General features: G+C 41.4%; 2 protein-coding genes across 3 annotated transcripts in view; both read right to left on the bottom strand.

Moving 5' to 3' along the window:
• The window catches only part of tbl1xr1b (tbl1x receptor 1b), a 14,762-nt gene extending 10,777 nt beyond the window's left edge, over positions 1-3,985 (bottom strand). Inside the window, exons 1-2 of one of the 2 annotated variants that reach the window (XM_035536421.1) lie at positions 3,952-3,985; positions 1,556-1,621 (exon numbers count right to left, since the gene is read on the bottom strand). The gene's annotated coding sequence lies outside the window, so the exon portion shown is untranslated. Of the gene's footprint in view, positions 1-1,555; positions 1,622-3,356; positions 3,694-3,951 lie in introns of those variants that run through there. The other variant, XM_026998372.2, reaches the window with a different exon arrangement.
• An 18,504-nt stretch (positions 3,986-22,489) lies between these two features.
• LOC113570074 (calcium-activated potassium channel subunit beta-3) lies at positions 22,490-25,492 on the bottom strand. The gene is made up of 4 exons (XM_026998272.1): positions 25,458-25,492; positions 23,797-23,991; positions 23,155-23,329; positions 22,490-22,858 (listed from the first exon to the last, which is right to left on the bottom strand). The coding sequence occupies exons 1-4, from the start codon at positions 25,490-25,492 to the stop codon at positions 22,490-22,492; spliced, it is 774 nt and encodes a 257-aa protein (XP_026854073.1).
• Between the last annotated feature and the right edge of the window lie 1,053 nt (positions 25,493-26,545).

Here is a 26,545-nt window from a genome sequence, read left to right as displayed (position 1 = left end):
TGGCTGGACTTATTAACTTACTGCAAGACAACCACTGCCGCACAATGTGTCATGTGGTAATTGGGATCACAACCCTGCCCTCTGCAATACTGATGCATCAGTGCCACAACGCACAAAAGACCACCAAGACAAACTGCAATACATTTTGTGAAAAAACTTTAAAATGATCTACACATGTAGCAAACTTAGAGATGACATAAGTAACACCATATCAATGTGTGTGATATGAAATTATAAACCAGCCAAACCCCTTCAACCCCATGTGCTTTGCTGCTGTTTGTTGCTTTGTGTGTTTAAAACATCTTTACACTGATATGTGGCCTCCTTTGGCTGTTATGCTCAGCCAAAGAAAACTTCAGAGTAAAGAGATGAAAGAATAAAAGAAGGATCTTGTACCTTTCCTTGGTGGCCCTGAGCCAAGTCAAGTAATTTGTTTGCATGTGGAATTACAGTACAGTGGTGGAAGCTGCACATTATGCCCTGGCCTACAGCACTAAAATCAAAGTCAAAGTCTTTAAATGCATCATACGTCATTTAATGCGTCATAGCATGTCGGACATCAAACATTGAAATGCTTGTAGTGAGACTAGGGTAAATTACACTTACAGCAGAAGCTGTGAAATATTATTATTAATCTAACAATAGAAAACATAAGAGAAGTATGTTTGTTATGTAGTAGTGCTTCCCAAGCCAAAATCTTGAGATTTTGTTAGAAACAGGCTGTTTATCATATGGGGAGGGGATATTCATTTACAGTGACTGATACAGTTACCACATCATTGTAGTCTAACATGCAAAACATTTCTACCTTCATGCAGACAGCAGGAGAAAGACTAGTGATCATGTTACAAGCTGTTTTGGATTAACCATTCAGCCAGCCTAGACCAAACAGTAATTAGCAGAGTATCAAAATGTTATCTTTTCTTTTTTGACCCTGAGATTTAGTGCATTAGCACATTAGACATTGGGAATAACCTAATAAAACAATGAAGTCCTGCAAAGAGGCTTCAAGCACCATCTACCTGGGGCCATGATAGCTCAGTGGTAAGGTACTCAAACTGTAATTGGAAGGTTGCCAATTCAAGCCCCACCACTGGCAAGTTGCCACTTTTGGGTCCCGAGCAAGGCCTTTAACCCTCAATTGCTCAAATTGTATTCAGACCTAGTTGTAAGTCGCTTCGGATAAAAGCATCAGCTAAATGCCAAAAATGTAAATAGAAATCTACCTTCAAGCACACTCAAACCTTAAGATAAGCAGTTGTTAGCATAACTATTACAAAAAATGATTAAATCTTATGGCAAGCAGGCAAAAACAGAGCTGTACAGCTTTTCTGAAGTAAAAATAAACAATTCTTTCGGAGACCTACATGGCAAATGAACAGATCAACGAAAAAGAGGTAGTCTCTGGCCCATGACAGCAAAAAACCCAGTATCACAATCGTGTTGCCTAGTGCAACACCATCAAAGACTCTTGGTTCCAGACAACACTATCACCTGAGAAGAGGTCAGACACGGAGTGAGCCTAAGATAAAACTGTATCAAATCTAGAACTTACCATGAGATCAAGTGTCGATTAGATGCTTACAACCTTGCTATCCATGGGAACACAAAGTTCTTCAGCCTGATTAGGAGGGGAAAAAAAACACCAAGTTATGGATGTTACCCACCCGCTTTACATCTTCAAAAACAAAACAAAAAAACAAACAAACCAAAAACTAGCAAATCAACAATGAATACCTTAGCCAAAAGTCTATATACAATTTTCAATAAAATGGTACCGTGATAAACTGTTTTTTTTTTTTTTAAAAAGCTCCTATTGCATTGTTACATAAAGCATACAAGACTCGGGTGTACACAAAATAAGCAAACTACACCACGTAAAATACAAGAGGGCTTTGAGAACGAAATGCCAGACATCATTCGATCCTCAAGGATCAGACATACGTCATAGCATCTCTCCTGCAGTAGCCGCAGCATTAAAAACGCTGAACATATACATATTTTTATACATATTTACACACGCGCGCGCGCCAGCACGAGTGGGTCGGAACAGCGTATGCGCGAATCATACAGCCGCTTTCACTTCTTAAAAGCGTGACACTGCACATCAATTTACTAGTCAGAAACCTCAAATAAAAACGCAACTAATTCTAGATCATATACTTTTGTATGTAAACACTGAGACGATTTAATTTTATTCTGTTTAACATGATTATCTAGCCTGAGAAAATAATTTAAACACTCAAATTAGGTTGGAGCAATTATTCGCCATCTGTCATATACATCTTAAATTGAAAGGGACGGTTAGTTAGATGTTAAGTAAACCATAGCAGTTGCACAAGCATTATACTTCAGAAAAGAAGCGATAAATACTTCCTTGCGCTTATTTGACGACTATTTCTAAACATACCCAAATAAAGTGCATTGTAGACCAGATTTATCAACGAGACAAACAACAATTAACATAACAGCTGCATTGCAGCCAGTAAAACGCTGATGCGAAACAGGTAGGTTAGATATGTCACTTGCTTACAAAATATTTTTTGCTGTTGCTAGAATTGATCCGATCAGTTTTAAAATGCATTAGTTAGCCAAACTAGCTAGATACGTTAGGTAGCCATGCTAGCTAGCGGTTTCAATATATGAACAATTTTACAACCAACTGGGAAAGCGAACTAATGTTAGGTAGACACCGATGCACCTAGCAAACTAGATAGGTTAGCTAGTTAACTTAGCTAGCGACACTGTTAGCTAACTACATCGTTCTAGCTAACATTTGATTATATCTGACTTCTTTACTAATTACTGAACCGTAAATGTTTAGCAACCACGACGGTACGATGTTAATTAAAAAAGGGTCACAAAAATGCTAAGCTAGTTAGCTTACTAACAAAGCCGGCTCTGGAAAGTTAGCCTAGCTATCTAGCTGTTAGCTGGCTAAATGAATAGCTTTTGACTAACTGTTGGGTTGGTCTGCTAAGCTAACTGTCAACGTTCCCGTCCGCTGTGAGGAAACACAACCGCCCATCCCCCACCCGCCGCAGCACGAGGACCCACATGCTAACCCTTTAGCTAAGCAGCTAATAGTTGAGCCTTTAGTTTTTATGCTAACCATTGAGGTTCACGAGCTTAGCTAACTTGACAGTAAACTAGTTAACTAGCTGGATTTAGTGCAAGTTTGAAACGCCAAACTGTAAATGCATTTCAGCAGCGGTATTTTAATGAAAATGGCATATTTAGCTCTCGAAATTACGTAAAATTGGATCAATAATATGCAACTAGCCACCGAGCTAGTTAGTGACCGATGTTTATTCATACAGGCCTCGAATACTGCTAGCTAAATAAAGAGCTCTTACGTTTAAAATCCCGATCACACAAGGGCTGTCCGGTGCAGTCTACTGATCACACGCACGGGCTGTCCGGTACAGTCTACCACCGTAACTGCTCTTGTGGAATTAACACTTAGCCGGGGAGCTACGCTAAGATAGCTACGTAGCGTCAGCTAGCTAGCTAATCGGTGAACAACTGTTCAAAACGCCGATATACTTCAAAAGTAAAATGGCGTGCCTCGACTTTATAATGCCACGATGTTTTCACGATGCTGGAATAATTAAGATTTTCTTGTTAAATAAAGATTTTTAAAAAGTATCCTGTGAACGTTCAGAGGTTCATATGGTCAGTCGGCTAAAAGGAAGCAAACGACCGCAGATGCATAAATGACCTTCCAGGCAAAAGTGAGATAGGTTACAAAGCTAGCAGAATTCAGCAGATCAGTGCTTCTTTCCTTTGCCCTTTAACCAGGGAACGTCTCCGATCTAAAACATCAAATGATCTTCGCTTTATAATATAACTACGTGTGTAATTCATTTTAAATATAATGTGAATTGTTATAACTGTCAATACCATCGAACTTATTCGAATAAATCAGCAGGCGACACCTACTCTACCTACTTTCCTGAGTGCTCAAGCCCCATTTCCCATTCCCGCCAGTGTGCTCATTTTTGCATGGCGGTACCACAGATATCTAGGGGTTAGACACTGATTTGCTTTACCCCGCCCCCTCGTCTTTGCTCAGTCATTCAGACTCAGAAAGTCAACCACCAGGCATCTCTACAAATTACTTATAAGTAATGTCTAATGGCCATATTATGAGTCCATATTAGCTTTTACTAAGAGTTTTTGTTGTTTAAAAATCAATACTAAATATGCTGTTTTTCTCTCCATTAAATAGCTTGCGTTAACGTTTTGGATTAACGTAAACCACGCTAGTAAAGACAACCAAGGAGGGCAGCAAAGACGGGACAGTTGGTCTTGCTAAGACACTGAAATATCGTAGAGTCGTCAAATGGTATGTAGCTAGGTAAAAGACACCCCTTTCATGTCATTGTAGGTCAGTCGTCATAGGAGATGATGGAAACTGACCCTGCCTGGGTGCCATCCCTACACCTGGGACACACCATCTGCAGGCGGTTGTATGTCCAGATAGAGATACTACATACAAAATTCCAATCAAATGTATTTATATAGTGCTTTTTACAACAGATGTTTTCACAAAGCAACTTTACAAATGTCCATCTCCAAGCTCCCAGTGAGCGAGCCAAGGGTGACAGTGGCAAGAAAAAATTTCCTAGAGCATGAGGAAGAAACCTTGAGAGGATCCAAGACTCCGCTGGCTGACAACGGTCACCACAATAGTAACAGTTTTAAGAGAAAAATATATAAATAATGAAAAAATAAGCAGTTAATGTCTAATTCTGTTTTCTAGAGGTCCTAGTCTTGTCCCAATGGTGTGCACGTGTCCAAAACCCAATAGAATGTCCTGCAATAGAATGTCCATCAAGGGCAATGGTGAAGTAGTTGGCTGGGGTGGAGTTGTGATGGGTTACAGCAGGGGACATCAGGGGGTGGTGGGAGAAGCCAAGGCAGCTGAGACGGGTTAAGGCTGAGTTACATCATGAGATCAGGTGTAGGTGTACTTTGGCAGAAAGAGAATAGATCATTAGGCATGTCCAGGTACGAGGGTGTGTAAATTAGGGAACTATAATGTGCAAATATGGACTCCAGCAGATCTAGCTATGGCAATACAGCTAAAAGGATAGAGCCAGAAGGAAACACAGGCATGAGGGCACCCTGGAACAAAGCACTCTGCTGCTCTCAGTCAACAAAGTTGAGTGACTAAAGAGAGGTGTAGTGACAGCATCATAGTTCCAGTTTACCATAACTCAATGCCCATGGACCCCAAGATCTACACCTTGAACTTGAACTTGAACTTTACCTAAGATGGGAAGTAGTTAATAAAATACCTGACTGTACAGATAGGTTTTCAGCCTAGCCTTAAATATTGAGGCTGTGTCTGAGTCTCGAACATTTACAAGAAGGTTATTCCATAGTGTGGGAACTTTATAGGAAAAGGCTCTGCCCCCTGCAGTAGATGTTCTTATTCTACCAGTTTGTGGAGGCATTTGGACACAGACTAGCAGTGATTATTGACTGTTTGAGATTTTCACAGAGAAACCATCCAATATGAATGTGTCCAAATGTTTTTTTTCAGTTAAAACACAATCACACTATGAAATATTTGATCCAAGGGATTTATTTGTCCTACCAAAATGGTAGGTATTATCCTACCAAAAGGGTTGGGAGGCCATACAAATGACAAACATATAGTCCAGTGGTTTTGTTGATGGTTTGTTGCTAGGAGACATTGACCTCGCAGGTAGAGGTTTTGACATACAGCAAAGTGTTGGCAAAATGTTGTGTGCAGAGGTCATACTTCCAAGCATGGTGTCAGCTGGCTGTAAGATGACTAAATAGGAGACTAAAAAATAGCACAGATCTGACCAATTTGATCTGAAAATCTGTTATATAAATTAACATTTTACTCGCCAAACTTGGCACCTGTTTGCAGTACTTAAGTCAGGCACAGTGTGCACAAAGCATGAAATTCATCTTTCTAAGTCAGCCTTACTGTCATTTCTTCTCATCACAGATGTTGCAAAAGATAAAGGTAGCATAGTTACCTCAGGGTACACTTCTACTTTTAACAGAACAGAAGTAGATAATCATGCAGACAGACAATATGTAGACAGACCTTGCTAACACTACAATTAACTTTTCTGTACAATATCCAATGAGCTATTAACCCCAGGACAATAGAGAATAGACAAAGAACAAAGGGCTGGGGGAAAATAGACCAGCTATTGATCCACTGCAGAATAATAGTCAGGCATTATTGTTAATGCACTCATGCATGTATTATTATTAATGCTCTGTTAGCTTGTTATGTAGGAAATCTAGAACCCAGTTGCAGAGTGATGGGCTTAGTCCTAGTGAGTGGCATTTGCTGACTAGCTTCTTAGGTATGATTTTGAATACTGAGCTGAAGTCAATAACAGAGGTTATGGCATCCTCAGTGGAGTGGTTTGCCTGTAGGCATGCTGGTGTGGGTTTAATGTAGGTGGGCTGGAGTTCTTAATATGAGCCATGGTCAGCCACTCCAAGCACTTCATGACAACTGGGGTGAGTGCAACAGGCTGGTAGTCATTAAGTCATTTATTTCCTACTCTTTGAAAGGAAGAGATGGGCTGACCACTGAGAACTGAAGTTGTTTTTCTTTATGGTATTTTCACACTGTTGCAGACATACTAACTAACGAGTGATTAAAGAGCAGACTTTCTGCAGTTAGCTGGTTGGTGACATATGAGTCAGTCTGTGAAACCAGTGAAGTAAAAGGCATTTGCTGTGCGTGCATATGATCCAGTGACACGCTAATGTAATACTGATCAATGGAAAGCAACTACCAGTTCATTCCTGAAGGATGACAAGTATGTGCCTAACCAAAACCCTCAAAACCATGCCCAGACCATTATCCCTCACCCAAACTTTACTGTTGGCACTTAGCATTCCCAGAGCTAGTGTTCTTTTGGCATCTGCTCAACCCAGATTCTTTTATCATATTTCCAGACAGCCTGTGATTCATCACTCCAGAGAGCACGTTTCCACTGCTCCAGAGTCCAGTGGTGGCATGCTTTACACCACTCCAGCTGATGCTTGGCGTTACACATGGTGATCTTAAGCTTGTGTGCAGCTTCTTGGCTATGGAAAACGATTTCCAAATGCTTCCAATTGACAATTCTTGCCCAATGTTGATTCCAGTGATGGTTATGATTCTACGAGTTTGCATGATCTACCATTTCGTGGCCAAACAAATTGTCCATTTTAGCACCTACAGTTGATATTTTATACACTTGTTAGCAATGGGTGTGGTTGAAACAACTGAACTCAATAATTGGGGTTGGTGTGGGCTGTCCTGGTACCTTAGGCTATATAGTATGCTTCTCTGAGTTTCACAAATGTAATTCTTAATCTTTAATTCTTAATTTCTGCCCTACTTGGGACTCGAGTGGGGCAGGAGGGAAGACTCGAGTGACCTAGCTAGGCTAACTAGGACCCCTGGAACAGCTGGAACTGCTCTGGTCGAACTCTGCATTTGCTCTCTTTACACGGATATATCAGACATTTGTTCCACGCACAAATCAAAGAGATTTTAATTGAATGGATTAAAAACAGTGAATGTTATCGTGACAAGATGGTCAAGTTACTGGCTGCTAGCTAGTTAGCCAGCTAAAAGTTGATCTGTGGTGGACTTCGTACAGCTTGTACTGAACCAAGGTTTTCCAACAGAGAGGGCCCATATGCGGCCAGAAATGCACAGCAAGTGACTCTGGAGGCTTTATTGGCAACCTTTGTTTAAGACTTGTGCATGTTATATGTGGGATTTTTCCAACCACATATTAGCTATTAGCTCTTGATATTATACTATGACCTTGGCAAGAAGTAGTACCCAATCGAAGGCAGAATCATCTGGCACACTGATTAAGTGTGGTAGGCCAGGATGCCTCGAGTTACTACAACGTTGTTATTACAACGTCAGGGGGCATGCAGTGTGACCGCTGTGATCAGTGGTTCCACAAGTAGTGTACGGAACTGAAGAGCGATCAGTATGTTCATCGAGCTCACCCGGGCAGGTGTTTAACTGTGCGGATTGTTGTTCTAGATTTGATACCTATGGATCTGGTTTATCGTCCGCTTCGTTAGAAGCAGTACTAGCACGTTTGGATGCGTTAGAGGGACTGTCTGCACGTTTGCAGTTGATGGACGACAAGTTATCCGTGTTGACAGATTTAATCTCTAGCAACTCTAGGCGGGCAAATAGTGTAGAGAATGAGGCCTGTCCAGTAGGAACAATAGTTCCGGTAGATTTGGACGTTCAAGACTTGGTACTTCCTTTGGCTAATAATGGTTGGATACCTGACATCAGTCAACCCCAATCTGGTTCAGATATGGATGAGGACTGTCCACTGGTCACAACTAGCGGTCTAGAGACTAAGACGAAATGACCAGTTAGAAAACCCAAACTCGTCGCTATTCCTATCGTACCGCACACATGATCTAGACAATATGAGCACTGAAGAGATCATTAATAATCCCATCCCTGCTGCTTCTGGCGATCTTATTTCATTAGAGAATTCGAAAGTTGCTGTGTTTACTGGTTCTAAGACAACAAAAGTGGGCTTGAATTCTGGTTTTAGCCGGGCAGTCAATACACCTAGAAGAGGAGATCAATACACTGATTGTAGTATAATATGTCGCAACATTTGTGAGTCATCCTTGTCCTGCCCGAAGAACAGAATGATGGATGATCTACTGTGGTTTAAGGCTTGCGTCAGTAAGATACTGCCTGCAGGTCACCCAGGGGTCACAGTTTGTAAACTTACCAGGCTTGGTAACACTGCCAAAGGCTGAGGAGTCCAAACCGAGACTGCTCAGCGTAGTTCTCTCGAGTCCTGATGAACGCAAATCACTTCTATGATTTGCCTTCAAGCTGAAGGGCTCTGACATCAGTCTGCAAGAGGATTTACCTCTCGCTGACAGATTAAAACTGTAAGGGTCGGTACCAGGCCGAGTTAGGCACATCACTAAACAGGCTTAACGCCCAACAGCTGGGCTAGACCTAGTGACCCAGTCACTCAGTGCTGGATCTTTGCCAAAGTTCTGAGCCAAGCTCCTAGCTGGTAACTTCGGGTATTGAGGCCTGTGAGCTGTTGTGCTACACCTTACTTCTGCCCAGCGAAGGTGTCCGTGTTTTTACACGTCCCCTCCCCCCTCCAGTTTTCCCTCTTAAATCTGTCTCTCTCCCAAAACTCCCCTTAGCCATTACAGTTCCTCCCTGTTTTCTTGGTTTGTTTGGGAAGCTTTAGTTTGGTTTCCCCCAGTGCATCAGGGCTGCCTTTCATCCCGTGGCATCCTTGGTTCTCCCTTTTCCCAAGCTTGGCGTGGTGTTTAGTTTTTCCTCTAGTTTTGTCATCCTCCATTCCTTTGAAGGGTGATATACCCTTCAACTGCGGCAGTCTAGCGGGTCTTTGTCTGCCTTGTAACAAAGCGGCCGGGGTTCAACACCCCTTTGTTATTTACTTTTCTTGTTTTACCTGTTCCACAATCTAACTGTTCTGCACACGGGCCCACTATCATTAGAGTGTGGTTGCTCACCAAGTAGGCTGTCGGTGTCATCACCTAGCTGACCTGGGTTCGAGTCTACCTTACAAAAACGTGCAAAGACACTCAAAGATCTGAGGGCACGTTTGTGCCATGGGTGAACAAGGCCTTACCCTTGTGGGTTTTTGGGTGGTTTGCCGGCAGTTCACTACCACCCTGTCACAGCCGATATTGGTGATGCACAACCCGAGTATCGTGGTAGATGACTACTTAAAGTAGTTCTTAAGAACGTACGTAGCATAGGTAATAAGATGCACGAATTGGATCAACTGGTAGATGACTTCAAACCAGATGTCATTGCAGTGTTTAAAATGTGGCTCACATCCCGTATTCAGGATAATGAGGTGATCTTACCTAACTATTCTTTATTTAGAGCTGACAGACCAGTCCCACGTCATGGAGGAGGAGTAGCTATCTACGTTAAATCTGACATTGACATGAGTAGGGTCGTTACGTATGTGTGTGCTAACAATACAGTTCAAGCAGTGGCCTTGACTGCTATTTTTCATCCCAACAGTATCAGCATTGTGGTCTTCTACAAAAGTCCCGATAGCCTGGACACTGCTGGCTTCGATTCTTTGAGGTTGCACACATTGAATAGGTGTTTGATTCCAGCGGACTTTAATTCTCCTGAGATATGCTGGAGGGCTCTGACAACTTCCCCAGGGTCTAGCGCCTTTGCGAATAGGCTTCTCGAATTCACACTCGAAAGTCCATTGAGGTAATTTGTCGACAAACCAACTAGGTTTATGAGTGAACAATCACCGTCGATTTTAGATCTGGTGTTTGCTAAATCAGATTTTATCAGTGATATGTCCTATGGGCAACTGCTAAAATCCAGCAACCATGCGGTGTTGCTGTTTAGATGCAACCTGATGAGACTAAGGAATGGTGGTCGGATACAGTGACCAAATATATGGAAGGCTAATGAGGGATAAGGCTAAGGAGGCCATGAGGGATAAGGCTAAGGAGGCACCCTTTTCTCATACTTTAAAGCACATGGGGGCAGAGTGGACTCTATTCCAGTTCTCTTGGGTGATGATGACACCCCAGGATTCCATCCTAAACTCCTGAAGGAATTGGCATCTGAACTGTGCGTTCCTCTGGCGGCATCGTTCAATTCCACTGCCTTACCTAAGGTCTGGCGGGAAGCTGTGATTTGCCCAGTTTTCAAAAAAGGTGAGAGAAGCTAACCGGTGAACTATAGACCGGTTAGCTTGACAAGCATTATTGTCAAGCTAATGGAGAGGATCGTTTGTGAGCAGCTGGAGGATTACCTAACTAGGCACCATCTATTGAGTGATATTCAGCATGGTTTTCGGAAGGGATATTCCTGCCTGACGAACTTGCTGTCTGCCGAGGAGATGTGGGCCGACATGGTTCAGCAGGGCCATGCCGTGGATGTAGTCTTTATAGACTTCTGCAGGGCATTTGATAAGGTTCCACATCAAAGACTTTGTTTCAAATTGAGAACCTTTGGTATATGTGGCAGGTTGTTGGACTGGATCTCAGCCTTCCTCGACGGTAGTGCGTTCATGTTGGCACTAGCATGTCACCTAGGACTGCTGTTATTAGTGGGGTCGCTCAAGGGTCTGTACTTGGGCCCATACTGTTTTCCTTGTATGTGAATGATTTCCCTGAGGCCCTGGATCTGTCATCCCTGTTGTTTGCAGATGACCTTAAACTATGGGCTCCTGTGGACAAGCCTGGGGGTGCAGATAACTTACAGAGTGCCCTAGATCGGCTCTGGGGTTGGTCGGAGATATGGGAGCTACTGATCAACCGGGAGAAGTTCTCTGTACTGCGTGTTGGTCACAAATTGCCTGTAACAAGTTATGGAACATTTAATATCCCCTCCGTCAGCCAGATCAAAGACCTAGGCTTCACCCTTTCTGGTGATTTCAAGGCTAGTGATCAATGGCAGGATTCAGCCTCAAAAGGTTTCCGTGTTCTATGGAAGGTTCGTAGAGCCTTTGGTAAAATCACCGGTGACATATTTGTTAGGATATTCTCAGTGTTTGTCAGGCCACACCTGGAATATTGCGTTCAGGTGAATCCACCTTGTCTCGTGAGGGACAAATTGACCCTGGAATGCATTTTACGGGTTAGCACTAAGTTGGTATGCGGCATGCAAGGTATGGACTATGGCACTAGGTTTGAAACCCTAGGGATGTTCTCCTTGCACTATAGGTGGCTTCAAGGTGACCTCATACTCACCTATTGTATACTCATGCATAAGATTGGACCTGGCCTAACTTGGCTATTTACACCAGCTACCCTACCAGCCCTTCGGGGACATTCTAATAAACTGACTAAGCCCAGGTCAGACCACATCAGACCTGAGACTCAGTTCTCTAGGCAGGTTATAGGCTCGTGGAACTCCCTCCCTGAGGACATCATCATGGCACCCACAACTGCAGCTTTCAAGCGATGATTCGATGCCCTTTCCCTGCATCTATGCATGTTCCTGCATGCGTAGTCCCTCTCTTCCTCCTTTACTTCTGAGCACACTTTTTTTAAAAATATTTTCTTTTGTTAAATTTTTCTTTTGGCTTTGCCTTCATTTTACTAATGACCCATCTTTCTCCTGCCCACTTAATTATTTTCTTTTATTATGTCACGTGATGGGTGCCAGTGGGTACAGCTGTTGCTGGTCACGTGGGCCTTATTGGTTGGGATGTGTACTACCTTGGCTCCTAGGTACTGGATAGTGGCACTATGCCAATCCCAACGATGCACAACTGGAGGAACAATCACAGGATTTCTTTCCTAACGGCCCGGTCCCCATCTGAATCTGAAACTGATCTCAGTAATATGATGTTCCGTGGTAATATACACAGTCCGAGGTATACACTATTGTTTAACCATGATAACGGTCACCTATTTTGCACATTACAATGGGAGTACATGGAACTTCAGTTTTGTTGGTCAGTTTTACAGACCTACTCAGTTCAGAATCTTAGTAACAGCTGTTGCTAGGAGAGGTTCAACAGGAAAGTTATAAAGAGGTACTTTCAGTTCACTTAGATTTAGTGCCAGGCCGGGCGCAAATCTCGTATTACAAACTTTTCCTCAACAGCTGAAGTATGTCAGCCAATTAGCCTATTACAGACACAAAGCCACATTCAGCGCGACTGCCAAGCTTGCGCGTGGCCATGAACTTAAGATAAAATTGTGTAGGCTGATGTTTCACCAAAAAAAAAAGAAGAAAAAATTAAACATGATTCATCGCCCTGCATCTCACCCACAATCACCCCAGCGAGTGGGCCTCTGCAGGAGGAAAACAGGACTTGAGCATACATCGGTTCACATGGCTGGTTGCATTTTACACCACATAAAGATATGTGCATCTCTGATTTTTGTACAATGTAAGACTGCAATTGTTTGCAAGCTGGAAATCTGCTTCGATCTAAGCAGAATACATAAGTAATAATGTTCTGAATGATCCTGATGAAATATTACTGTGTAAACTGAGCAAGGCAGAAGGTCTAATGTGCCATAAAGTACTCCGAAAATAAGTCCTCTGGTAAGAGCTGAAAGACACGACTCACCCCAAAAGGGCAACAGCAGGATGCTGAGATGTGTTTTATGAACTCACTAACCTCCCACGGCTCAGTCCCTGTTTTAGCTGTGAGTAGAGAAAATGGAACTCGGCAAGGGGTCCTCATGTGTGTCCTCGTGCATTAAATGGGAACACACACACACGTGTTGATATGCTCTTTCTTTTCACTATGCATGCAAAATTGGACCTGTATCATCATCTAATATAAAGCAAATATTGACTATTTTCTAGAGAGAGTAAGTGCCGTTACTGCCACAGTAGTACAAAAGTTGATCAGAAGGGTCATTTTTGGACAGAATGCTGTTCAACAACAGGTGAAAAGTGTGTAAGTGTGTGTTTGTATTATGCTGAGCTGAATAATTGTTCCAGACACACAATAGAGATAAAATACCACTGTCTGTGGTAGTCATAGAACTGCATGTCAAAAGTACCTGGTGCAGGTTTAAATATGGCCTCAGCCCAGAAGAGGTAGTGTTCTTTGTGGTCTGTATCTGCTCAGATACAGTCAGTCCAATGAAAACTGTCGCTCGCCGTACCCTTGGCAACAGCACAGTACTTGCTGTAAATGAGCCAGCTAATTGAATGGGTGAACATACAGAGGAGAGAGCGAGAGAACTGAAAAAAAGATGGAACACCCTGCAAGTGAGCCATGCTTATTCAAAAGCACTCCATACCCAGATTTAGAACAGACTGTACTGTGGTGTTAGAACACTGGGCCAAACATACACAGAAAATAAACTACCTGAAAAGGCAACTTAATAAGGCAGATATTTGCATCTCCCTTTTAAAATCGCTTTCAAATTTGCTGATTTTCTTGAAAAGTGAAAATAGACTCAATTTGGCACAACCATTTGAGCTTGGAACATTTAAAAATTTGTGATTTGAAGGGAAACAATTGTTTTCTAAAAGGGATCTCAAAAAGAATTTTTAATTTGTGGAGGTTTAGCCTATGCTGGAATGCTAATTATTATAGGAGTGAATGCTTTCTATAATAATGTGAGTCAGTGTACGGCAGATAGTGTGAAAAAGTGTGAAATGCCAGCTTTATTTTGAGGGTATTTATGCCCAGACAAGGATAATCATATAGGAATTAATGCATTTTCAATGTAGTCCTCCCACTTTAGGGAAGCAAACAAGAAATAGACATGATCTTATGCTCTCATCTACTTTGCCTACAGTGTTAATTCAGTAAGTGAGAGACAACCACAGGGCACTGTGCAGACCTCCACAGTCTCCATCTGGGACAGACACTGGAGTTGTGAAGCAGCATGCCTCACGGTTAGCTTAGGTGTGTGACTTTGGCTTTTGCTTCAGAAAGGACACACGACTTAGCAGCCACACACAAGCAGTGGTTTGTCATCACAGCCAGTGGGGAACTGCCAGAGTAATACATTTGGTAGATAAAAGGTATCTATTGCTCTGCCTACAACTGGTAGTGATAGTTACACTTAGAATGTTGCCAATATCTACAATTACTAGCAAATAAACTGTAATGTATGTAATGATCCTGGCATATCTGTTTTGTCCACATGCTGGATCACATCTGTCACCTGAGAGGAATGAAAAGGGTTGTTTTCCTATGCAGCACTAGAGCACGCCTAGACAGCACACACTTGTTCAATTACTTATGACTTCAGGTTAAAAATGGCGAATAATAAAATAACATAAAAATGTTTTTATGTCAACAGAGCCTCCTAGTGGCAAAAGATGACCCTCATCGTATGTGTAATACTGTATACTGAATTGAGGTTCCTCTTTATTGTAAAATGTGAATCTCAGTTTCTCGGGGCAGATTAATAAGTGAACTGAGTGTTATGGTTATTGTGTCATATTTGACATGATCTATCAGAACTGGACACGATTTCATGTGCCATCAGGTGGAGTGTGTTTACATCACCGGGGTACGTAGGTTTCATGAATGTACGTTGCTGGTCCAAAATGAGTCAAGCAACCATCTAAACAGAGGAAACCATCTAAACAGAGGATAATGATAAATCCCTGGCAGAAATTATAGGCCCAACACTTTCAACTAGTCAAAATGTGCTACTTTTATTGCATAAAAGGAACTGGCAACCATATTAGTGAATTAGTGAATACAAAGTTTAACTACAGTAATGTGTAATGGCATTCCAATGCTTGCACTTTTTAAAGCGAGTGTTTAAAGGATTTCTGATCAGACTGTAATCAGGAAACCTAAGGCTACAGCATCACAGCTTCAAACTCTTGCTTAAAACACTAAAGAAATACAATTAAACGTTCAAGTACTGCAAGTTCTGCGAGTTATCCCTGAATTCACCCTCTACTCTGCTGCCCTGTTCTTGAATAAGCTTCCAGCTTTAGGTCAGGATTTAGAGGATCCTTTGGTGCTGTCTTGAACTGTTACTTGAAAGTCTTCTACCAGACACAAATAGGAGATTGCTAACAAATTGAGCTCAAAAGAAAAAAATACATTTTCTTATGCAAAGATACACAAATGTTAACCTGCCTTACTCACACACACACACACACACACATGTACATTGTACATTGTGTATATAATCATAATATACATATATATTGTACATACATTATTAATATATTTTGTACATACATAGAATATATATATTTATCTGTATATATTTTTTTCTCTATGCACCCCTGGTTCTCTTCCTCAGTTTGGACAGCGCACTCTCCGCCATTTCACTGCGTGTTGTACTGCGTATGACTATGTATGTGACAAATAAACCAAACTTGAAACTTGAAACACACACACACACACACACACACACACACACACACACACACACACACACACACACACTCAAGCATGGATATAGACAAAAGAGGGATGATCACATATTTTAACTTGAAATTTAATTAGCATGTTAAATATGAGATGACAGATGTGTTGAACTGTAACTGTTTAAAATTATATTATTACTTTAATTATTCTGTAATCTATATTTTATGTGTTCACTTTTACAAGAGTTAAACAAACACCAAAGCTTGTTTAAAGAGAATATAAATGGTATGTGGGAGAAATTTGGGATTAGTGGTCAAAATCCTGAAAGATAATGTGAGATTATTCTTTAAATGGCAAGCACTTTCATCTTATCCTTGCTTTGAAGCATCTTGGCCATGTAACACTGTGCCGTGTGCCACAGTTTCTGCAGTGAACAGCAAGTCAGTAAAGGCACCTCCTATTCTTTGGAGGCTTGGGGGTGGGAGCTAAACTGTAATATTGATTATACATTATATGATAGTGCTACCGCTGATATCATATCTGTGAGAAGTGATATAACCCAAGTCAATAAACCAACAGAGCATGTCAGTGCCTCTTTTTTTTGCATTCTAAAGCTTATCAAATTATCAAATGTTGATTTACTTAAATATTAGATACACAGACGAGACATGCTCAGGCATGAGAAGACATTTTGAGAACATTTGCTCCCATGTGCGTACCTTCCATTACACAACAGTTATTTCTAAAGCTGCACATGACAAAGGCCCGTTTGCTTAGCTTCAAACGACACTGCAAGGTCAGTTTGAGAGAAAAGCAAGTCCATTTTCTAGTTCATTGGGGGGAAATCACTGGCCTTTGTAAGTTTTTTTCTTTTAATCGTAGCACGCATTACGCGACGCAACAAATCTTGCTAAGCCCTCTGCGGCTCTTAGGGTAGGCGACTCACTATCAGCAGTGGTTATCGACTGAACATGTTTCCTAGCGACCTATCAATACACGGTAGGCAAAGAACCTTCAGCATGCAAATAGGGCCATTAGTGTCTATCTTTGGATTATCGATTTAAGTGGGGCGCGAGCATACTGCGCTTTGCGTCCTTGTCATGAGTCAGACGGAGCTTAGACGTATAAAGGCGCAAACTGAGGAAACGTTTAGGTGAGGAAGTTATATTGTCTGGAACTGTCAGTTTAGACGAAGGCCATAGAACTGAGATCATGCCGCGAGGTCTTGCAAGCCAACCGCATTGATATTTTTCTCTCCTGGTTGAACACAGGTTTTCCTCTTATGCATTAAAAAGCTCTTGTACGTGACTTTCGTGATTAATGTACGGCTGTAGGTCACTGTAACATCTTGGATATTAAGAAAAAAAACTTTATTTGGAGAAATCCTGGCTATACCATTCACATACTTTATTGCTCTCAATGCAATCCAATGCTAAGGCATTTCTGACTGAATTGTTGTGCTTTACTACTTTTCTGACACTTTGTCGTATGGATTGCTTGAATTTGCATGGTGTACACTAAATCTTATTTCTGGCTGATGCTCTGTCCAGTACAGGCATGGCAATCTCCAAAGTGCTGCTGCTTTGACCCCAGGGTCAACCCCTCAGTAATCCATTCTCATGCTGACCATTATGAATTAATTTGAATATGCATAGGCTCGTTCTTACTTTTAATGAATAGGGGCCGCTAATGTGATTGGTTGTGGTCCAAAGTGGACCATCTTTCTGGGTTTTTTTTTTTTTTTGTGTGTGTACAGTATGTGCAGTGAAGGTGCTATGAGTTAATGTTGACAAAACTATGGTACCAATTTCAAAAGGTGCATCTTTTATTAGCACTTTTATTGTATTCTGAACAGGAATACCACTGCAACAACACATGATGGTTTCTTTACACATGAGGTAAAGAATTATTTGTGTTTCTAATGAATTGTTTGCCTGGAGTTGACCAGAACACATAGCTCTGCCCCTTTGGTGATGTGTGGTTGTACTGGAATACAGTCAGGTTTACATGGGTCTACACTTAAAAATAATACTACAAAGGTTTGTCTTTTTCTGCACAGAAACAACACAGTCATAGAGAAGAATAGCTTGAGTATTTGTAGCCTAGTCCAGTGTTTTATAGTTAATTGCGGATGTAATTTTAGTGGCTTAAAGTTTAGAATATCCAGTATAATGATTCATTTCATGTGTACATATAAGGTTTTTGTTTATTTTTGAAAAAGATTATATAGAATATACAGTCAAGCTAAGTATAAAGATTTAATCATAGTCCTAAATTCTGAATCAAACCAGAAGCTTTACTTATCTGTACCTTTACTTACCTGTAACTTATGTGGGAATCCTTAAGATTGAAGTCTGTTCATCTATAATGGCTTGTAATATAAATATGAAAGGGGTAGTTCTGAAAAACACACCGTTAGCATTTTTAGGTCCTAATTTATGGTTTGGCAGGACCCATATTAAAGGATTAACACTACAGAGTCTCTAAGAGAATAAGCTGTAAATGAATAGTGTTCTTGGAGAATATCCAACTATGGCGCACCGTTTTATGGCACCATTGTTAGTATGAGTTTTATGGGAAAGAGTCATGGGCCACCTGATATAGGAAGACAAATAAAGCATTAATTCTCACAGTATGACAAGAAAAGGGGACATACATTTCACTGTGCAGTCCATTTCACCTTTGTTTATGAAGCTCGCCTAATTCCATTAGAGAACGTCCATGGTGCCATGCTTTATCACTGTCCTTTGTTACACAAAGATGTCCGTGGGAGGTGTGCTGGGGACAGTGTGTGACCTGTGGTGTGTGTGTGCGTGCGTGTGTATTGGTGATGGGGGATGGGTCAAGCATAGCTTTGCTGACTGCCTTCCTGCAGATCTTTCTAGAACTCCCTTCAACCCCCCACTTCTTCAGACAGTTCTTTCCAGAACTCCTTCAAAACCCCAAGATGATTTTGTATGATGAAGAGGTGCTGATGCTCCTAATGTGAAAAGATGAATTGAAAATATTTTTAAAAATGTATTGGCTATACAGAATATGGTAAAACATATGTGGACACTTATAATCTTATATGGTTATAAGCTATATAAGATTGTTGTGCAGCCCATTATAAAACCATGGGCATTAATATGGAGTTGTGTCCACTTTTGCAGCTATAACAGTATCCACTGTTCTGTGAAGGCTTTCCACAGGATTTTCGAGTGTGCCTGTGGGAATTTGAGTAAATTTAGTCAATTGTGAGATCAGGCACTGATGTGGGGCAGGAAGGTCTGTATATCAACTGATGTTCCAATTCATCCCAGAGGTGTTCAGTGTTTCCTCTCCTCCAGTGGTGACACTTGGCATTGCACATAGTGATCTCAGGCTGAAATATCTGACATTGTTTTTGTGCTGATGTTGCTTCCTGAGGCAGTATAGAACTCTGTAGTGAGTGATGTAACAGACGACTGGTGATTTTTGCACACTTCCACAGTCAGTAGCTCCGCTCTGTGAGTCTATGTGGTCCATTTCTTTGTGGTTGAACTTTTGCTCCTCCTCATTTCACAATGACAGCACTTGAGAGTTGACCAGGGCAGGTCTAGCAGGACAGAAATCTCACAAAATTACTTGTGACAGTGTCAGAGATACTGAGCTCTTCAGTACAGCCCATTCTACTCTTGTTGTTCATCTATAGAGATTGCATGACTATGTGCTAGATTTGTTAGCAGTGTGTTAGCAGTGTGTGTGGCTGAAACACCTAATTACGAGGGGTGTCCACATATATCCACATTTTGGCCATATTGTGTACGTGGTATACTAAATGTTTATGATGCTCAGACCCCATGTAATCCTTTTGTCCACTGTTTGCAGCTACTGTCACCACTTTTGAGGACTTTTGAGTCCTTCTGTCACTCCTGTTACAGCAGAATGCAACACATCAGGACACAAACAGACTGAAACAGAACTGAATTTATTAACAGACTGCACAAAAACAACAAGCACAAGAGTAAACCTGAAAGGAACATGAGGTATGTAGGGCTCCACACACATGACTGCAGCCAGAATACACCAACACTGAACCTTGAGTCGGCATGCATGCATGGTGCAAATGGAGGAAATGTTAGTGGAAGAGGTGATAGAAGAGGCGGGTTACATGGGGCCATAAAGCCAAGGGCACATCTGTGAGAATTTCTTTCCAGGATAGAGTGTGTTAATTTTTTCATTGTAGAAGTGTATGGCAGAGGATCTAGGGTTCTGATGGACAAGAGAAGGACAGAGATGACCCTGAATGCTGGAGCGGACTGGGTCATCCTGCTGGGTCATCACAATGGTGCTCTCCTATGCAGAGAGGTAGCAGGAGCTCAGCCGTTGTATCTTCTCCAGCCACACCTTGCAGGATTCTTAGGCCAAAGGTCTCACAGCATGTTCAAGCCTCCAGGAGTTTGAAAGGAATTTCATCATGGGATGCATTTTGGATTTACCTGATGCCGAATAAATGTAGTCAATCCAAGTCAGAACTAGAAATAGCACTATGGTGAATCTATTTAAAACAAATTTAGAACTGGATTGAGACACATCACAAAGGTGCAGCTCATAAAAGTACAACATACTATGCTAATGTGACCCCAGAACTGTTCATCAGAGTGAAGCTGAATTACACATGTATCTGGAAAAACAGTGCTTTGTTTTCCCAAACTGTCACTGCACAATGATCATCCTTATATGACAGTGCTGTTTTAATCTATACGCTGAAAAGCTTTTGGGAAAGATGGCACTGAGCCTGTCACTATTTCAGGTTTGCTTGGCAGTGCATTTTCTCCCTGGCAAACCACAGATGGTCCAGCATATGGACAGAGCACCATTTTGAATTCCTCAATCATGGCAGAGATTGGCTACACTCACAGCTGTGAGCCAGACTACTGGAGGAGCTGTCTGCAGGTGTATGTCTTCCTAAATTCCATCAACCTCAGAGGGTTTCTGTACCACATTAAGGGGGATGCAGGGTTTCATCTCCTGGTGAAGCTTCTGGTGTTTCAAAAAAGACTTGACATCTTTTGGCATCCCTATTTGGAAAACACCACAGGGTGCTTTGAAGAACATACCAGGGCAGAGGAAACTTGAAGCAAAGTAGAACTGTTGTTATTTGGTTATTTATTTGGCTTTGTTTTGGAGTTCAGCAGTAAAGACAGTGAACTGGAATATGGCTGCATAGGTCAGAAATTATTCATCTCAAGGGACATTTTATTGTTTTTGTGCATATTTTATTTCTGTCTCACTGTATAATTTTTTTTTTTTTTGTGCAAAAATAAAATAATTGTTGTATTGGGGTATTGTACTGTATAGCTGTAGTGGGGGTATTGTACCTTGTACAGAATTCCAGATGAATTGCATTAGCAGAGTTAAGCTTTTAAAATAGATTGATAGGTAGCGTCCAGCTTCGCGTCAGTTCAGGAACCATATGAACCGTTTCTCTTGAAGTTTGTTTTTTATTTTAAACACCCAGTCAAGTGGAAAAATTTGTTTTGATTAATGTGAAGTTAAAAATATAGAAATACAGGTTTGTAAAGAAATGATAGGAAGGCAGATCAGTCAATGTGACTTTTTCATTAAAGCCAAAACAATGCATTTATGTCTTTGTCACACTGTGCTTCTAGATCCCCGAATGTTAAAAGAACTATGAGCTACCATTAACATGTTCCTGGAGTAGCTGGAGCTGCTTGGGCAATGTGGGGTGAAGTGGGGTGAAGTGGGGTGCTTTTACTCCTGCTGAGCCCTCAGGACTCCAGCCACTGTGCACCCTCTCTTCCTGCAAGCTTGGGTGGGCGGGGGGCCGTCATCATCATCATCATCATCATCATCATCTTCTTTATGGTCAGGCTCCAGCATGTGTGAATAGATCAGCAAGAGTCTCAGTTCACCAAAATGGGCTGAGCTGCTCTGGTCGTCTTTGTGGGAGGACAGGACAACCTGGGGACACTCTGCTGCTCGAGAGGATGCTTCGGCAGCTCCACGACTAAGATGCATTCCGAGAGCCGGACTACTGATATATTGGAGGGAACAAGAGACGGGAGGATCCTGTATCACCAGATAGTGCTATGAAGCTCTGGAAAAGTTAACTGGCACAAGGGCTAAATAGCAGCTGTTCAAAATAACCTCAATTATACCCATGCTCTGTCTCTGACAATATAGTTACCAGCTATAAGATATACAATATATTTAAGAATAGATTGACATTAATAAATATGGGATATAACAATTTAGATTTACACTTTTGTTAAATTGTTAAAACTACTGTGATATTATGCATTTTAATGTAACACACTATAGACAGCAGTTTTGTTTGACATATCTAATAACTGTATTCTTGTGGTTAATGTAACTCTTCAGTATGGTCATGTTTAAGCACCTTGTTCAGCAAACTATTATAGACACAAGATAGAATAATATATCTTCTATGAATACACATCTCCCATTTCAGTTGTCTACATTCACTGTAAACTCCCTTTCAATTAAAAAAAATCCTGCACAATCCTGACATCATCTCCTGTCACTTTCTGTGACTCCCAATCGTTATCAGTCCCATCTGCCTGAAGACTGCATGTACTGTAAGACGTACAGTCGCTTTCCATGTATGTTGGGAATGCAGTCACACTTGGCAAGCTGACTGGGTCCTACGCTATGCTGGGACTCCCTGGCCTGCCGGTGAGCACTCGGTACAGCCTGCCCTGCATTGCAGTGGTCTCGTCATCCTCTGACCCTTCAATGGTGACCTCAGCACAGAGGTGAGCCAGGCACTGCGTGAGCATCACCAGGCCGACCAGCAGTATACCCCCAGCCAGCATGAGTGTTGGCCAGAGGAGGCACTGCAGGGCCAGCCGCATAGTGTACCTCCTCTTCATAATGGCGTCCTCTGGATACCTCTCTGTGCTGATATGGCACTCCATGGCTTGCCCTTGCAGGTCGGACAAGGTCTTCTTGATCCTTTGTGCCTCCTCGAGCAGTTCGGTTTTATCTTGTTGGTTCTTAGGGGTATAGAAACACTGAAAGAAAGTGGAGGCCAATAGCAGTAAGCATAAGGGACTGGTGGAGGTTTAGAAGGCTTCTGGAGTAGTATTAACTTTAATATTGTCAGTGTTATAAGAATACCTTATATTATCTCTGAATGCAGACCTTTAACATCTGGCAAGGAGATTTTCTCCAAAATAAATTTGGACCATTTTTAATAGTGCATTCATGAAACCATTCCACAATTGAAAGAGCAGCTGATGTTTTCATACAAAAACAAAAAACAACAATTTTGAACCTTCAGTTAAGTACAAGATTTTGTCGGCAGTACCTCTGGGCTCAAGGTCACCACAGGCTCATCATAGTGGAGACGCACTCTTCTCCCAGAAGCAATGATGTTCACGAAGACCAGCAGGCATGGGTAGCTGCTTGTGCTTCTGCAGTCATCCGACTCGTTTAAAAGCTCAGTCCGGACAATTGAGCAGTTGGTGGTGTCTACCCAGTCACTGTGGAGTGAAAGCAACAACAGATGATGCTGGATCACAATTAGATCCAGATCTTGAGTGTACTGTAGTATGTTGTACTACAGAAAAAAATTCTTTATGTAGCCATTGCAATTTCAGCCATTAACCATTATTAGCCATTATTTACTAATTTATCTCTCTTTGTCCCTCCTTGAGTTCAGCACAGACTAGACATTTTCCTCTTGAAACATACCTGATTCAACTCAGATAATTACCAGGTTTAGAAAATAGCTAAACTGTGAAGGACTCTTGCTCATTTAATTGATTTGAAGGTGAGCTGGACATCCCTGTGCCAAAGCTATACTGCACAAATGCACAGACAGTTCAAAAGGGCTTGATTAGACACTTCACTATTATCTACTGTTAACTTTGTTATCAAATAAACAAAGAAAGCAACCAACAATGGATTCTTGATCAACAGTGGCTTGAGAGTCACTCTGTCCCTGTACCTGTGGAGACACGGCTTCACTACAACTATTCCCACCACAAAGTACATGAGGATGGAGAAGGCCATCATGGTAAAGCCCAGGAGTAGTGCTCTCTCCTCTCCCACGCTGGACACAGCCTGGGCTTTGGCCTTCTCGCCAACCCTGCACCTCCTCCACTGAGACTGTTGCACATGTCTAGGGTACTGCAGGATTTCCCTGTGAAGGAATAGAAGCCCCTTTTTCAAGTAGTCCAGGAGCAAAGACTACTGACTCAAATGCTCACTTGCGTCTGCTAAGGCATATGTGTGAGTGATTCTGTGTTACAGGCAACCAGGGATCCGAATCCCAGCATCTGCCACTGTTGAAATAAATGCTGTGGCCTAGAAATACTTGAGTGACCTTGATCACCCTTTAACATGTAATCATTGGGTTGGTAGCAAGACATACATGCACAGCAATTATTCAAAATGTGACCAGCCAAGTATTTTTGAAAAACTTAGTAATGTTGTTTTCTTTCTTAGAAACATTCTTAGTAAGCTTGAGTTTGTACCATTCCTTTAGTCTTTCTAACTGATTTGTGATTTTTAAAATTAAATGTAAACATATAAATATACTTGTAAAAATATTAAATGCACGTACAATGACTGTTAGTAAAATTGTGTAACTGGTTCAAGATAAAAGTTGTACATGCACCAATACAAATTAATATCTTCATAATTTGAAAAAATAATCTCTTAATCACAGAATTGTAAATCAACAGGGTGTTCTGTATGAGTTAGCAACAAGTCAAAAGAAAAACCTGTGTGCAATAAAGTTCTTCGCATGTAAAGTTTTTTTTTTTGCTACTTTGCTATTTTACAACCATTTTGTATGTAGCAACATAAACAATAGCAACGTTCTCAATAAATCCCTGTCAGCTATGGTTCTTAAGATAAATCCATTTCCTCAAATTGCAGAACCAAATGACTAAAGTCACACAGAATCATGAGGGTCTGACTCCGCCCTTACCGGGTCTTCCGGCGGTGCACGCCATGCAGGTTGATGTGTACGGGCACACTGAAGGAGCCTCGTGGGGATGGGCTTAAAAGCATGCTTTCCTGACCCAACCAAGCCCAGGATGAGATTCAGCATCACAGTAACCAGCACTCCTGTGCCAGGCTTTCTCCAGATCAACACGGTCCTGTACGGCAGCACAGAGGGTACTTTGGGGACAGGCCTGTTTTCGCTCATAGTCTAACCCTGTGAGCAGGAATACCATAGACAGGGGTTTCTATAGGAACAGCCCCAGCTAGGTAAGGTAATAATTATGTCCAATGGGACCATTATTTCAGCAGGCTGTATACTTTGGAGATGGCCTGCTGGGTTTGAATTACATAGATCTGAGGTTGATTCTGTGATACATATGCGCATAATGTCATTATATGGGACAATTTCATTGTAGTCAGTCTAGATCTTTTGCATGGTATGCTGAAAAAAAAATGTGTGGATCCCAGATTTACAGCAATTATCATCAGGAAATTTGAGAAAACATACTGAGAATAAAGAAGACCATAATGCTAGCTATGTTGTCCTGCCTTTCTAGGAGGCAAAAGGTAAACTCCCTTAGCAAAATGACTTCTAGACCAGCCCACAAAGAAAATAAATGTACAATCTCATAACTTGATAATAATACAATATCTTACCCTAAAACATGTGTCCTCCTGTGTCTCTTTGCCATGTGTGCTTGTGCCAAGACTTCTTATTATAACCATAAAAATAGAAGTTGATAGACTTCACAGAATGACAGAAACTCCCTCTCCCATACTTTATGGATACAGTGGTACATGAATAATTCATGATCTTTTAATTCAAAATAACATGTATTATTCATGAAATACTGATGTTAAAACAAATTTAAGTGTTCAACAATAACACTCCCCTCCTGTTTAGCTTTGACGTCTCCTAAGGATAAATGGCCGGGCGTGGAAAAATAGCTTTTGACAGGCCTGCTATTCAAACTGTTCAAATCAAGGTCTTAAAACAGAGCTATTTTTCAGTTTTCCTGGGAGATGACAATATGCAAAGTGATTATACCATTTCACATAAACGTGTTTTTTTCTGCACACATATTATAGGTTTACTGTATGGTAAAACATCAGGTTTATACTACTGCAACAGAAGGTGCCTTTGTGCGTCCTGCAATTTCCTTCAAGACTCACGGGCCTTCGGGTCAAAGCAATTTACAGAGACATCACCTGCCATATTCTGCCAGGATCATGTTAGACAAATGAAACGTAATTTATTCGGCGATAAGGCAATTACAAACTGGCATGATACGCGCCTGCACAAATTGTTCGCAGAACGTTATAAATAGCTAAGACGGTCGGTCTCCAAGCATCGCTAGGGTTTAAAAAGATTAATGTTTAAATGTATTTCAGAATGTAGGCTAAATTAAACCCACATTTCAGCGTATCGAATTACAACTCATCTTTTTTTTTTTAACGCATTTAATAATGCATAGACCGACTGGTCAGTCTAATATTTCAGAACATTTTACCCTACGAAGAATGCGTCGACAGTTCCGGTCCTGCAGGATATATTGTCTCCCAAATTAAATAATTTGCATGTATTTTGTATCTTAATGAAACTTTGGGAGGTACTGGATATCGCCCAATAAATGCTCTTCTGTGTGTAGACTATGAGACATTGTTGCCCCTGGCATTTGCACTGCGATTATCTGATCTCGACAAAATTGATAGCACACCAGAAATCGATGATGAAGTGTATACAG

The sequence above is a fragment of the Electrophorus electricus genome, chromosome 18 (assembly GCF_013358815.1).
Source record: "Electrophorus electricus isolate fEleEle1 chromosome 18, fEleEle1.pri, whole genome shotgun sequence".
In the NCBI taxonomy this organism is placed as follows: Eukaryota; Metazoa; Chordata; class Actinopteri; order Gymnotiformes; family Gymnotidae; genus Electrophorus; species Electrophorus electricus.
Note: the sequence above shows the minus strand (reverse complement) of the source record. Positions and strands in the feature narration are given on the sequence as shown.